This window comes from Myripristis murdjan, chromosome 17 (genome assembly GCF_902150065.1).
Source record: "Myripristis murdjan chromosome 17, fMyrMur1.1, whole genome shotgun sequence".
NCBI classification, from domain to species: Eukaryota; Metazoa; Chordata; class Actinopteri; order Holocentriformes; family Holocentridae; genus Myripristis; species Myripristis murdjan.
The window spans coordinates 9,462,493-9,478,934 of NC_043996.1; the positions used below are offsets into that span (position 1 = coordinate 9,462,493).

The 16,442-nt window shown below is 40.4% G+C and overlaps 1 protein-coding gene across 3 annotated transcripts in view; it reads left to right on the plus strand.

Moving 5' to 3' along the window:
• map4l (microtubule associated protein 4 like) overlaps positions 1-16,442 on the plus strand; it is a 221,665-nt gene that overhangs the window by 26,918 nt on the left and 178,305 nt on the right. For 2 of the 3 annotated variants that reach the window (XM_030074008.1, XM_030074009.1), the window contains exons 3-5: positions 12,329-12,415; positions 15,354-15,437; positions 16,045-16,284. In XM_030074008.1, the coding sequence (XP_029929868.1) occupies positions 12,329-12,415; positions 15,354-15,437; positions 16,045-16,284 (411 nt within the window). The remainder of the gene's footprint in view (positions 1-12,328; positions 12,416-15,353; positions 15,438-16,044; positions 16,285-16,442) is intronic. The other variant, XM_030074010.1, reaches the window with a different exon arrangement.

The window sequence follows — 16,442 nt, forward strand, 5'->3', positions numbered from 1 at the left end:
CAGGAGGGAGTGACTTGTTGATGTTGTTGCAATTCCTTTTAGCATGACACAGCTATATACTGATTTTATTTTTGCTGCTCACAAAACAAAGTCTTGGGACCACTATATCAACCATCTGTCTATCATTAACCCTAACTCATCCAATCAGACAAAAGAACCACATGACATAATGAGAGAGTGCTGAGGCTAAACAAACATCAGCCACTGTGAAAGTGAAATTGAGCAAGCATTTTTCAAGCTTGTTAGCTTGTTAGTTGGTACACGATTTTTATTTATTTTTTTGTAGGGAAAATCAACATTGACATGCTCTTATTTCCATTTTCCAAATCACTGCACTGTAGCTTCTCACTGTTGTCATCTCCTACACCACACCGGTCGTTCCTCAAAAGACCCTGATTGGTCCAATTTGTGTGAGCTTCCTGACTGGATCTATGCAAACGTTTCCATATAGGAGACATATTACATTTGCATTTTGAGTTTTTTCACCTCAACACTTTTTAAAGGCTTAGTTATTAGGGTTTACCATTCTACAACTTTTTAAAAGCCTTTTTGGCCTCGATATGTTTCAATTTTGAGTTCAGTTATAGCGAAATATGTCAGGTCGGAGCTGTTAACTTTATGCTCCTGTAGCAGCACAGCAGAGGCAAAGTCATACTGCAGTCTGCTAGTCTTTTTATCAAGCTCGGATGAAGCTATGTTTGCTGAGGCATGATAACACATCCCTGCAGTGTGTGTACTTGTAAGGGTGAGAGAGAGAGGGAGAGAGAGATAGAGAGAGATAGAGGGACAGGGAGAGAGATATGGGGGGACCTCTGCATTAACATGATCTGTAGGGGTGTGTGTATGTCTGTGTGTCATAGAGAGAATAGCATGTGTGTATATGTTTGACTCTGCCAGAGGGAGACAGTCATTTTGCATTAGTGAACACATGCATGTGTATATGTGTGCGTGTGTGTGTGTCTGTGTGTGTCTGTGTGAGTGTGTGTGAGTGTGAGAGAGAGAGACAGGACACTGCAGTCACATGTGACTGCAGCACAGTGGTGCATCAATACCTATGGTCTCAGACATGTACACACATACACATACAGATCTGATGAGGTCATCAATACATACACGCACACACACACCAGTGATGAGTGTGTGTTTGTGAGTGTGCTTAGTTCAGCAGCTGTGTCCAAGCAGAGTATGATGTCAGCTCTTATAGCACTTTTGAAGTCTAAGACAGAGTGGATGGCAGACTGACGGACAGGTAGAGACTGACAGACGATAAACAAACTGACAAATAGAGTTCATAGATGGACCGGCTCAGACTGACACTCTGACTCACAGCACAGCGAAGCTCAAATGGTAATAAGTAACAGTTTCTGAGGTATTACTATGAGATAGAAGAACTTAAAGTGATAGTTCACATCCTCACCCATAGTCATATTAGTTGCTCTATATGAGTGTATTACATTCACTAAGTTTAACTAATGTTTTCAGTTTTTATTACAGTACAAAACAATCCTCACTTACTGCACATACACCTACTGCCTTATATCCAGTACACGGATGTTCTTTTACTGTAGGACACATCAGAACTACAGCAGCGACTAAACTATCAAACGTCCAACCAAACTGTCACAACTAGACATGAGAGCAGTCAAACCCAACTGACACATGTGGCACAAATGAAGCGGTGAATTTGCCGAGTGTTTTCATGGGAGACAGAGCGGCACAGAGACCCCGTTTGATTTCTCTGCAGATGAACAGAGAAAATGTCTGGGCAGCTTGAGAAAGAATTATCAAATAGTCATTACAGAGGGAAGTCTTTTTAAAAGCTGTTGTTTCATTTGGTCAGTACATTCCATGTGTAATAGCACCTTTTTGACCAGGATACACTTTGGTCAACATGGCAGGGTAACAGGCCAAGTACATACACAGGCAACACATAATAAAAATATATGATTGGGTAATATTGCTGATTTACATTGCCCTCCATTTTCCCCCATGAGTCCTCATTACATTTTCAGACTATATCAAAACATTATTGGCATTATAAAGGTGATGATGCACCGCACCTGTTCAGACAACATTTTACAGGAGCACTGCTGCCCAAGGAAACGTCCCCAGACTTTTGCATGGCCATGACATTTCCTCTTTTGCCCTAGATCAGCTACATTGTATTTTTTTCCAAACATCTCACCTCAGTTTTTGCTAACATGTATATTGCCCATTCATGCTGTCCTAAAATATTACTTTGGATGAACACCTTGGATAGCAAAAAGCAAAAATTTCCTTTGCAACAACAAGCACCGGGAATTTTCTTCTTAAGGAAAATGTGGTCCTAAAATTTACAAGACACAACACTGCTGGTGTGAAGTATGGCCTACCGCTCCCACCATTGAGGTGGACCAGCTAACAATATCCGCCTTAATCCACTCAAAGAAGGTATAAAATTACAAGCGTCGCTTTCCAAAATTAAAATGCACATACGACTACTGAGTGCACATGGGTGGCAGTTTTGCAAATTCAGTGGCAGGAGGCTAACAGTTAGCATTTGGAGCATCTAGCCAGTGTCCAGCACTCAATAACAATGAGAGGAAGATAGCATCGTTACTGTCCTCTAATTGCTAAGTGAAATAATATCATTTTTTTCAAAATGGGTGAAGTATTCCTTTAATTAGAAAAAATGCTTGTCTCATACTCCATTGTTAGTACTAAGTGTTCAGTCCCTCTATTCCCTGGCTTTCTCTTATCTGTCTGTTCCACTGCGCTCTCTCCTTCACAATCTCTCCCTCTACCATCCCTCTACTTCCCTCTACCCTGACTCTCTCCTGGCCCCTTCCTCACTTCTCAACCCCCACCACTCTCCAGATCGCCTTCCATCGCTCTCTGTCTCTTCTCGTGCTCCCTCTAAGTGCTTGTTTCTCTCCGGAGATAGTGGCAGCTATCACTGAGGATGGGATGCTGTGGTTTGACACTAACCTACACTGTCCTTGGAGAGAGACTTTAGTGTAGGCAATACACACACACACATACACACACACACACACACACAAACCGATATTAGCTCCACAGAAATGGTGGCAGGTAGCAGGGACAGGTCAAGGGCAGGGTAACCAGAACATGTTAAAGGAGGATGGATTTCACCCATATTGCATTTTTTTTTTTCAACCGTTGTTTATCCAGAGAAGGATCAACAAGGGTTAATGAAAGGTTTTCAGCACTGTTGTACTTCGCACTCACACAATTACACTTGGACAGAGCTGCCCAACACAACCACAATCTTCTCCTACTAGTGACTGAGCATCTCCACTGGAGCAGTTAGCGGTTAGGTACTTTGCTCAAGGGGCAGCGAGAGTAGATACTGGGGAAGGAGAGTGTTACTCAATCACTCTCCCTGCCCGGATTCTCCCAACCAATCCCAAGATTTGAACGATCAACTTTCTAGCCACATGCCTGGCTCTTTAAAGGACCATACCAGTAATTTTGCATGTTTAGTGTATAATCTACAAAATGTATATACTTCACGTTTCTGCTAATCTTTCCCCAACAAGCAGTCATTTTTTTGAACCTCAGTGTTATTTCCTTTTAGTCAGTCATTGGTTTCTGTTCATTGCCCTGCAATATGAAAATGAACTTTTAGATAAATAAAAGTAATAAAATCATTATTTTTCCTACAAGTAGCAGCATTGTTGTGTTTTGATGGCTTGAAATAGGATGGAGTGAAACGGTCTCTCCTCCAGAAAATAGTCCCCGGACAAACCTTTGTATTACACAATCAATTATTAGTTTAGTCGTCTATGAATGGAGATATTGTTAGCCACAGAAGCAGAACATTATAAGGTTGGTGTTTCAGCTAAAAATTCATAATTATTTGCTGTGAAATCTTTAGTACCTCTGCATGATTTACAAAATAGTTTGTTGCAATGTAAAATGGGTTTAAATTATGAGCCAAACATTCAAAATCACTGGTATGTTCTTTTAATCATCACTCTGCCACTGCCTGTGATTGTTGCCCGCAGTGAAATTTGGCGAGCAGCATGGAGTGGCCTCCTCCATCCTTTAGTTTCTTTGTTTGTTTGTTCATGTGTTTTCATCAAATGTCTCCCAAACTTGCTGAGATGATGCCTATAATGACTACGTTGTGGCATTTTCACAATTGCACTGATTAACGAAAAGGGGAGTGTTACAATTATAGGTCAAAAGGAGGTGACATATATGCTACCGATTGGCCTGGAGGGGAATGATATATTGTAATTTGTGTGGGGAGACAAGGTTACTGTTGCCTTGGTAATATGGCAAGAGCAGAAAACAGGAAGGTGGATAAAGAAGTGAGCAAAATGAGAATGACAACAAAACACAAAACATGCACAGAATACTTGAATGAACAGGACATTGAAATTAAAGTAAATAGACCTTATTGATATTGACCTTGCTGCCCAGCTGTAACTGACCCACAGCCTGTTTATTTATATTTAGAGGCAGCACGTTTGCCCAGAGGCTGAAATTGTACTCCAGCTGTGAGCCAGCAACAGGAGGTTGTGCACTATTACATCTATGGTACACCCTTTGACTGCAGAAGTGCCTTCCAGCAAGGCATCCCAACCTTCTTCAGAGTTAATGCAGATGAACCACCACATTCAGAAATGTGACTGCATCAGAGGCTCTGTCAGCACTCTTAAAAAGGATGTGTTTCTTTTCAGCACATCTTTTGATTTAGCTAAGAACAACCCACTTGTTAATTTCAAAACAATGTTCTCCTTTTCATCCCTGCCTGTTGTCAGCGACTTTTAGGCCATAACAGAAGTAGTCCTAAAAAAAATACCAACTTTTTGCTGATTTTTCAGAATGCACCTGAACTATAAAACTGTTTAGTTGGTCAGAAAGTGGCCTGATCAAACCCTAGCTCTTATCAGTCCATCGGTCAAACCACATAATAATAATTTTCGGTACCAGTCAAGGTAGCAAAATGTAGATTTGTTATCTTTTATTTTTAAAGGATACATGTCTCTAGATGATATTTTGGAGTGATAACCATCCCTAAGCAGCAGCTGCATCATCAGCCCATAAAGTTATCAGTCTTTTATAATATTATGTTCTGCCTTAGCTTTCATTCATCTACAATTGTGAAGCTTTCTGATAAATATAGCCTAGAGGTCTTGACAATGTCATACTATCACATTTTTTCCACAATTGTCACTTAAACTATATGCTTTCTTTTAAGCCTGTGGCATCTAGGAACATCAGAGATACAAAACTCAATAACTGGAATACTCAGGGGCTCCTAAAAGATTCGGGAAATCTGTAATACACCCATACTATTCCGTTGTGACAGGTGATTGTGAGCCTTCATCAACATGATCAGCAGTGATGATGTTGAAGTCTGGAAACTGGCCAGGATTTGTTTGAGAGTATAATCAACTTCTGGGCCATAAGAGGAAAGCTATTGACTGGCTGGATGTTGAAGAAGTGCTTTCCCCAAAAACTGTATAGTTTGAATCATTTGTTCATCCTGTGTTGTCTTGGATGTCTAAAATGTTTTGTTTTGGAATATACTGAACATGAGAATGGAGAATCAAGACTTGGATTAAGCTGCATGAAGAATTGGGATAAGACATTTTCACATCCTTTTTTTCTGCTGTTTGATGAAGTCGCCAGTTAGTTCTTCATTCTAATAGAAATAGCTCCAGTTTTGGGTGTTTTTTTTCCTTACCTTTGTCCTCCATAAGGGGTGTGATTAATTTTTTGTTATTCATCAGACATGCAAGACCAATCAAATTGGAGTGAAACTGAAGTATAAACTCATCTCTCAGTCTGACACAAGGGCACTTGCAAAGCTAAATTAAAGATGATTACATGCATTTTTTCTGCAGTAAGATGCAATGTAAGAGTCATCACTGTGGGTGTCTGTCCACCAAACAATTATCAGCCACCCTGATGTTATTGCCTGGTTTAAGCTTTCCAAATTTCCGTATCAGCCAGAGAATAAGCTCCTACTCTGTCCTCCTCTTCACCCCCTCACCGCTTCAACTTCATGCAAAATTTCTCTGAAACCGCACATTCTGCAGATAAACATATGCAAATTTCAGATTAGTTGTGTGAGGGCCTCTGTCGCTGCAGTCAGCACTAATAGTTTCATTCAAAGCAGCTTACCTTATAGCTGAAGGTCTGCACCTTCACCACATTCTCAAATTGTAGACCAGAGACCAAGAGAGAGTGAGGTGTATCCCTCATTTACATCCCAAAAACACAATTTTTCACCTTAACTTTCAAATTTGTACAACCAAACTGACATGACCCCAGAGGCAGACCTCATTCTGTGTGTTTACAAATGGAGTTTAAGCTGTCTGCACCCAGTGGTTGGAAATCACTTAGTGCAGCTTTAAAGATTATAAAGTTCAATCACTGCCACAATCGCCATCACTCCTCTCTGTTACAAATACAACATAGAAGAGGACATTCTCTGGTTTACTGTCAAAGTTATAGATTACGTGGGTTGCCAACTGTGTTTTGTTCATAGTACGTGAGTTATGATATCCTGACAAACATAATCCACACTGTGTTCTGTATCCTGCCTGAAATCTACTAAAGGTCTTGAGTTTCAAAAAACTACCTGTTCAGTCCTGGTGACACATACGAAGATGCCCCTTTCAAAAGCACTTGAGTCTTTTGTGTTGCTTTGCTGTCAGAATAGCACACTCACTATCCGTGTCTCAAGGCTTCCCTATCCTCTTCTATATTGATTGATTTTGATCTTTAACAAGTGGAATCTCAGAGGGGAAAGGATGAGCCAACTTTGTGTCTTGTTCAAGGTGCTGTAGTGCATTAAACACTGAACTGCTACCAGTCATCTTGCAGCCGATACACAACAGCAGATCAAACTGTGTATTTGCCAAACAGCTGAGGTGTTCCTTAATGTATTCACAGCAAGTTACTCTGTGCTGGCTCTCCACATGAAAACAGTGTACTTGTATGTTTTTACTGGGGTCCCATGGCCCCAAAGTTTTAAAGAGCCTCAAGTCTAATGAAGCAGAAATGCCATAAAATATAACGCTTGAAAAAAGGATCTGACCTTGAGGGATGGTGCTGCCCGCTGTTCTCAGAAGACTGTCTGGCTGTCTGGGTTGTTATGTGTGTAGCTTTCTGCCTGAGTCTGTTCCTGTGTGTGTGTGTGTGTGTGTGTGTGTGTGTGTGTGTGTGTGTGTGTATGTATGCTTGTGTGCGTGTGTGTGTGTGTCTGTCTGTGTGTGTGTGTCTGTGTGTGTGCATGCGTGTAATGTGTCTACATAAGATATCAATATGATTTCAACACAGAGAGAAGGGCAGAAAAGATGATGAGACAGACTGGGAATTGTTATATGTTGTATTAAAGGTACAGTTACCTGGGCATTACATGAGCCCTCATGTTGTAGAAACATCCTTGCCTGTTGCTCCCCTGGGTTGCAAATCCAGAATATGTTATCTTTATCTTTGTATTCACATCCATAGTGCTGCAAAACAGGTCCCAAAAAATAGCTTTTAGCTCATCACAAACACAAAAAAGTGGATTATCCCGCTTAAAAAATCCCAGCAAATTCTGGTACCCATTATTTAGGAAATTACACATCTCCATTTTCCTATTTGCATTGGAAAATAGATCTGGCAGGTTATGTCTACAGGACTTGTTTTTTTATATTATCATAACAAACATGGTTCTTTTATGCAGGAAAAGTGTTATTTTAGGGATCTGTTTTGCTGTGCTATGGAAGTGAATGGGGAGTATGATACAGTATTGTGGATTAGCAGCCCAGGGGAGCTCGGAGCAACTAATTAGGATATTTCACCACCAGTCATGATGGCACTACATAACCCAACAAAGTTCAGTTTTTCTTAAAAGCACTACAAATAGCACTTTAAAATATAATGGTCCAGCAGCAGTCTAAGGTGAATCCCACCTAAGGCCTATATGTAACTGCAGGTTTGGAACACCTTAGAAAGATAGAAAGAAAAAGCAAACATAGAGACTGTGAGAGGAAAACGAGATGAGACAGACGAAGAGATAGACAAAGAAAAAAAACAGATAATTGGGACATAGACAAAAAGAAAGAAAGGGAAAGCCATGTTGTTTCCTGTGGCAGTCGGTGCCAGAATGACTCTGCAGTTTAAAATGCACTTCAGGGATGTCTGACCTTTGTACACCCCAGAGATGGAAACAACCAGAAAGAAAACATGCACACTAGATCAAGTGTTCCCCACCCAAATGTAATGCATGGCTCTAAATTATTTATGATTTCCAGCATTCAACTGATGCTGGCCCAGAGACAAAATATGTCCTCATTTTCCTCTGAATACATTTTTATAGAAAACAGCTTGAGTGCAAACAGTTACATCTACAGTGTCTTAATTGCGTTTACATCGCATTTGTTACTCTTTGCTAAGCAATTAATGACTTTTCCTGGCTGTCGAAACAGGGAGCAGTCATGCTGCATGTATCTCAACAGGGGTTCATAATCACCTGTGCAAATTCAGCCATAGATGGCAGTCTTAGGGCTCTGATATGTAGTATGCTCTCTCTCTCTCTCTCTCTCTCTCTCTCTCTCTCTCTCTCTCTCTCTCTGTACTGCTTTGTTTCAGCACCATGGACAGTGGACAGATACATAAAGGCAAACTCTTATTTACATGAACTTTTGATACCCTGTAATTGAGTCCCTGTGTTGCCATCAGTAAAGGAATTAACAGAATATGACTACTGTCTCTTTGACTGAGAAACAAATGTAACTTGTGCAATCAACGATTAGGATAACAATATGAAATCAACAAATATTCTTTCAAAGGCAAAAGTCTACTTAGACTTTTTTTAAACAAACAGAAAAATACATTCAGTATATTCATGAATTCATCAGTTAAGTGTGTTTCTGTATGTCTGTGGTTGTATAGATGCATTTGTAACACTGCACTTTCCATATCACGGCTCTAAATATAATGAACACTCACACTCAGATAACTCTCAGTCTTCCTGGAGGTCCAACCATCACTGGTGAGAACTTTGTAGGGTTTATTATGTATTGACCGGTTCATTTTTTTTATGGTTTGGTTTTGCACCCCTACTAAGGCTGTGTTGTCGGAATTAAAGCTCAGCTGAAGAAAATATTTACTGCTTGCTACAGTTACTAAAATAAGCAAGCACCTTCCTGATACATGGAAGTAGAGCTTACCAATCTCCCACTGATCGATGCTTGCACCCTCCACCATACCGCCTGGTGCACAAACACAGTCTGGATTCCCTTCATGCAGTTCTGTTATGCTTCTGTGCAGCTTAAACAATGCATACCCTAATTCCCCAACGCTGTATGCATAACAAAAAAGGAATCTGCAAGAAAGAAACAAATGAATGAAGGGATGACACACAACATTTTCTTGCAGAGGTGTGACTCTTGAACATCTAATCGGGCTATACGATTAGGGATGTTAAGTAGAACTGAAGGCAGCACTAATACAATTGCTGTTCTAACCATCCTCCACTTTTTCTATTATCTCACTACGCTCAGGATGATACTCTTAGATTTACAATCACATCTCTTTGGACTGTTCAAAACACCACATTAAAGTCAAGAGGTGACTGACTATTTAAAATCACTGATCTTAAGTCTTGGAAGAAATGCAAACAATGTATTTCCTGTTGTGTCATAACTTATTCATATGAGCTTGCAATTAACTGATTACATCTTTGTCTGATACAATGTTTTTTGTTTGTTTGTTTGTTTGCTTGTTTGTTTTGTTTTGTTTTTTGAGTGTTGCTGAGTGGGCTTCAGCAGGTCTACAATGCCAAAAAAAAATATGCTTTTATATTCAGTTTGATGGCGCACTGGTCGATGATAGCAGAGTGGACTTTTCAGTCAATAGTTTTTTATTTATTTAAATGTATACTGTATTGCGATGTTAAATTTGCAGTTATGGAGTTGCAGTGCTATTTCTGCTCTGATCAGGTCTTAAGGGAGCTTTGCTTTCACTTTTGCTGATGGTTTATCAGCATTTATGGTTTATTATCTTTTAGCTTGCAACACCTAAGGAAAGTGTTATGCAAAAATATCCTAGAAAAAATGTTGTTTATGTCAATAATCTATTGATTGTTGTCATTAAGTTTTATGGGTCCAGTTGATGTCAGTGCTGTGTCATAGCATACATTCTTTTACCTTTTGAATTTCTAACATGTCTGCAACAATAAAACATATACCATTACTATTGCAACTACCACTTGTAATTATAATAATCATAAAATCTTAATTGTTTATTAATTATTAGTTATACATGTGGATACATGTGTGTGTGTGTCTGTGTGTGTCTTAGTATGTGTTCTTCAGCGTCTGTTGTGCATGCATCCATCCTCTAAGACACGTCTGCCAGCAGCAAGCGTTACCTAGGGAACCACAGATACTCTTGTCGCCTTGTTGCGTAACCATGGTGATAGTACCTTGAGCGACGTCTTCTGTCTGGTTGCGTCACTGTCAAGACATACATACACACACACACACACAAAAAGACTGGTGAACTAGGACCAGTCTGACCATCAGCAAACAGCTTCTACTGAACAGGGTCGACGTTTTTAATCTGTTGTAGTGAAAATGGGCTTGGAAATTCATATTACCAAACACACATTCTCCACCTTCTGATTCTAGGCAACCTTTAGTAACCTTTTTATTGATTTTTTTTAACAAACAAACAACTTCTCTCATGCAAACTATATTTATTATACATTCAGAATGGTCTAAATCAAAAGATTATACAGTATGAGAGACGTATTTGACTTGGTTGGAGATACCACACATGTGCTACATAAGTCAGGATATGGTGGAGCAATGTTCAGCACAGAAATAGGTGGGAGAGGAAATTATGTGATCAGTGACTGAGCCAACACAGATGGAGTATCTGACTTGAAGGACGGTGGTTTGGGCAGCTCGGCTCTGGTTTGAATGTTCCCTTTGTCTGGATGTGATAAGCAGTACGGATCTAGGGCGAAGCCACACCGCACAATTTGGTGGAAACAGTTTCTTCATGTTTCCCTGTTTTTCACGCTGGCTCTGGCAGTGGAATTGTTTATCTGGTTGCCAGGCAACAGGACACGTGCTCTTGTAGTTTGAGGAGCAGGGACTTTGTCAGGGTAAAAGAGAAAGCAAGGCCCGTTTGCGTCTCTCTGTCAGGATCTCTGCAGCAGAAGAATGTCACTGAATTGAATCTCTGACCACTCAATTCTATTCAGCTGCCACAGGGCACAACTTTGATAAGGTCGTCATTGCAGGATCAAGACATGATGTTTCTTGTCTGCTGCAATTTTCCTGCTGAGAACTCCCTGGACAAAAGGTCTAGACAAGATAAAGACTCTTTTGAAATCAGGCTTTTCCTAGAGGCTGGTCCTTTCCTCTAGTTGTCTGTTTGTTGGGAAACCTCTTTCGTAGGAGGGCCTAGTAATCAAATGTAAACTTTGTTGTTATTTGTTATAACTACAACAGGAGCATGGTTGATGATTTATGCTCTCACACGATATCAAACAGGACACCAAGCCGGAGTTATAATAAAGTGGCTGTAATTGTCATAAAGATTGTTTTTGTTGTTGTTGTTCTACCGTAACATGTAGGTCATGTATTCCAGGCTTGGGTACCATCCATCCATTCATACTCGCTTATCCTAATCAGGGTCGCAAGGAAGCTGGAGCCTATCCCAGCATGCACAGGGCAGAAGACAAGTGGCCAGTCCATCACAAGGCTAAGCTTAATTAAATCCTGAATTATTTTAATGTATTTCATACATGTGTATTTAAGAAATACAGTTAAATGGACTAGATGGTGTAAAGCTTTCTGTAAACCTGCTTGTAAACCACAATTCAGAGGCTGTATTTATGTCAGAATATGAATGAGAGCTGTCTTTAACCTTTTTAATGTGGCCCTGTCTTGTCTTGGCTCCATCTTTTGTCTTTTGTTTCTTTATGAGAATGGGTGAGAAAAGAGAGAAGACTGTCTTTTAAAGGGGCGGTGATGCGCATTTTAGCATGATTGCTGTAGACAGACAAGACCATTTCACACTGCCTTTTACATTGTGTGACAGGAGGTGGGATTTGGAGGAAAATGTGTTGAATTGCTTTATGGCACAAACTGGAACAATTTCATTTTTCAGATAATCCACAGCATTATCCCTGCACCTCAATTTTAACTGTATTGTGTTAGCCTCAAGCTATCTGACCTGCTCTGAATGTCTGTTGGCTGTTACTAAGGTCTGAACTAACTTGGATTGAGGGAAATGTCGTCTTAGTTTTTCAGAACCACAAAATGCTGCTTCATTGCTGATGGTGATGATGTCTTTCGTGTCTTAGGTCCAGGGATGATGTCATCTGTGACGTCATCAGGGGGACGCCAGGATCTGCCAGGACAGCCGGCCTTCAGCTCTGACTACATGTCTGGTGAGGGTGGTGTGGAGTGTCACTTATTTGATGGATCACATGCATGTTTTGCAGCCTTTGTTTATTTAATACAGCCCAAAAGCACACACTCTCCCCTCGGAAGAGATTTGGTCAAAGGCTCTTTCCGTGTGCACTTGCAATATTAAAAATATAGGAGGTTAAACACTGGAGACAACACCTCATATTTCTTTGTGATGAGGCTAAAATTACATGCCCAGATAAACTGCAGTAGACCATGCCTGCCAACATTGGCTCGTGTACATAAAAAATTTCCAGCTCAGTAAGTGAGTCCAAGTCTCCCACAAGCAGGCGAAGCAACAACAAGGCAGCCCAGTGGGAAAACGAGTTAAAAATAAAGGAGAAATCGGAGATACATAGACCATTAGAATGAAACATATTATGTAAAAAAACTGAAAGTGTTGAAGTCACAGTCCATTTTCCAAAGTTTACTTACTCTTATAGGCTGAAACATTCAAAACAACCACAAATTATCCACTTGTGACGTTTTGTAAGGGACTTGTCTCCTCAGCTAACACCTTTGCTTCTGACTGATCCCCATGTCCCCTCCTACAATTAGTCAAATACATTTAGTAATGGAGCGTATAGATCTTTTCTGTGTAGAGTCCACTGTCTTGGGCACCCAGGAAGTGGTGCTGTCATCTGACATAAAGTGGCGACCACCGAGCTCCTTTCTCATCTTCAGGAAGAGGCAGTAGACAAAGAGCATCAAATCAGTCAAACAGGGTGGGGGTACAACCAGTTTGTATCCACAAACCTGGATAGCAGCCATGGCCACTGAGGATGTGAGGGCTGGAGCATTGTCCTGGTGGAGGAGCAAACCTCTTGCCAGCTTTCCACACTGAATCTTCTTGATTTTCTCCTCTTCTGCTGTGTTAGGAAATCAGCGTAGTCACCCCCGGTAACAGTGTGACCCTTTTCCAAGTCGTCCATCACCCGCACTAAATGGTGGCTGTCACCTCACCTGTAGACATCATTGTCTTGTTTTTTTGGGAGGTGGAGAACCAGGGTGTTTCCACTGCCCTGACTGATCTTTCATCTCTGCTTGGAACTGATGGATCCAGGTGTCACCCACAGTCAGGGCTTGCTGGTGAAATCTCTCGGGTTCTGCCTCATAAATGGAAACATTGTCTTTTGACGTGTTGTGTTGGTGGAAGAAGCTTCAGGACCCAACAAGCTGACACTTTGGACATTTGGAGTTCATTGTGATGATTGCACAGATGCGTTCTTGTGAGATACCCAGCTCAGTGGCATTTCATGCTAGGTTACTCGTCGATCTGCCATGAAGATGTCATGAATCTTGCCGGTGGCCTGTGAGGTGACGGTGACTGGCCCTGCAGGACAGGGGTCGTCTTCCAGGCTCTGCTTGTCACATTGGAACTTGGCAGCTCACTTCTGTATCATGCTGTATGGAGGGGCATCCTCCCCATTTTCTGAGGAACCACTGACTTTCAAGGTTTATTCTTCAATAACAGAAAAACAACTCAGTCAGAATTAGAATCACAACCACAACCAGAAATACTTTATTGATCCCACAGGGGAAATTTGGTAATAACTTAACAACTTAAAACGTTCTCTGTAGTTATTCAATAAGTTGAACTGTACATGAATTCAGAGGAAAATGTTTAGCTCACCTCCTTCTAACTTATCAATCAGCATTCATACATGCAGCCTGCATGAATAATGTAGAGCAGCTTTCCCAAGAAAAGGTGCATACTGTATGTTTGCATTCTAATTTTAACACCAAAATGCTTCCATGTGTTGCAGTTGTATCCTGAAATGATGGAAATGTCTTTCCTCATAAAGCAGATGCAATATTAGTTTTGTGAACGTTTTCAAATGTGTTTCCATCTTTTTTCCAATTTGTTTATCTACTTGTTATAATATAACATGATGCATGAAAAACCACACACACCCTCAGCAAAATACATACCTGCACATATAGCACTGGCAGTACCTTCCAGTTTGTTTTGCCTTTGTTTGTCTGTGTTAATGAAGCTTGGTCATCCAAAAATAGGGTTTGAAAATAATTGCAGCTCTTTGCACTGAAGACATTGCATATGTTCAAATTGCAAATTCAACTCTAATACAATCATATAGTCAAAGTCCCCGTTAACTTTTTTACATTTTATTGTTCCACATTGTTCACAATTTGATTATGTAACATCTTATCACATTTACTTAGGACTAAAATTTGTTACAAGTGAAAATAAGTTTTACGTCAAAGCTGCTAAAAGCATTTCTGGAAAATCATGAAATGTGTACAGGTTATAGAGAGGATTTTTCATGGATTTTAATAAATTCTGGTAATTCTGTTGGTATCATCATTTTCAGAAGTTTCAGGAGTTGAACAGAATAAAATGGGAATCAAAACAAGACAATAGAGAGCAAAACACCATGAAATTCACAGCCTATCAGAACTGGAGCAGGTAAAAAATAAAATAAAATAAAATAAAATAAAAGGTTGTGTGTTTATTATTCAGCTCTCCCCTCAGCTGATTCTGTGCCCAGACTCGGCTACATTCAAACTATTCTGGCTACAGCACTGATTGATCGATGAAATAATGTGGTGTGTCGGTGTCAACCCTCGGCTCTGATCAGCTCTGACATCTGCCTTTCTCTTTTTCCATCTGTTTGTTTCTGTCTGATTGCTTTTTTCACTCTACATCACTCCATCATCCTGTCCACAAAAACATATCTCCTCTCCCCACCAAGCCTTTCCTCCCTCTTTCTTTGCCTCCCTCTTCTTTATTCCTATCTTCCCATCTTTTCCCTCATGCCCCTGATTTTGCTTATCTGTCTCTCTCTGTCTCCCCATTTCTATTTCCATCTCTCTGTCCTTCCATCTCTCTCTCTCTCTCTCTCTCTCTCTCTCTCTCTCTCTCTCTGCCTGTGTCCCCCTCTCTCATTTTCTCCCCAGGTCCTATGACCATGACGGGAGGAATGGCAGATCAGTGGAACCAGAATAAGACAAAGGACAGCAGCATGCCTGCCTCACTGCTAGGTCCTTTTAACTTTTTCATCTCCTCTGTCCTTTGTGTTCTGTCTTTTCTTTTCCTTTGCTCACTTTTTTTTCTCTTCATTGTCACTTCATTGTCACTGTTACCATTACTACCAGCCAAATTTAGTTATTGAAACATATAAGCTAATATAAATAATGGGCCTTCTCCCTTTTTTATAATTAGCTTTTCAAGAATTATATGTTTTTTATAATTAGCTATAATGCAGTATAATTACTGTTAGCTCAAAATACTCCTAATCCATTCATAAAGTTTGATACAATAGGGTTTTATACAATAATTCATACATTTTAATACATTACACAAAAAAACCTTATAGGGAAAGTGTTACCAAATTATGACATTCCCTGGTCACACTAATATTGTATTATGTACATATTTTCCAAATTAAACAAGTACGGATTAAAATCTTGTACAGTACATGATACGTGTATAAAGTGACAGATAGATTATTAGACTGACTACGAGATTAAATTATTAACAGCACAAGTAGATAACACAGCAGATGCTTTTGTTGTGGTACATGACAGATATTAGTATTTTGAGCACCACTCTGACATTAAATGTACTGTATAATGTATTTTCCATCAGGATTCTCCCAGTCTGGCATGGGAGGGACCAGCCTGGGCATGGGGTCTGGCCTGCCCCCCTTCCAGACCAGTATGACTTCCAGTCTGGGTCAGTCTGGCATGGGTTCTGCTATGGATGCCCAGAAGAGTTCGGGCTTGTTTGGTTCAGAGCCCAAAACCACAAGCGGTACTGCTCCGTTTAAACCCAGCGACCCGTTTTCCTCTGGTGGCCCGGGGATCCACTCCGTGGATAATTCAACAGGTATCAGAAGGGGGTTTGTTGGATGTCTTGCACAGGGCAGCAGGGGAGGGTGGAGCCATAAGACAGGAGTGAATGGAGGGAGTTCAGATATATGTTTTTATGTTTCATAATCTCATTTAGGTTGAATTTCACTAAGTAAACCCTCTTCATTAAAACAC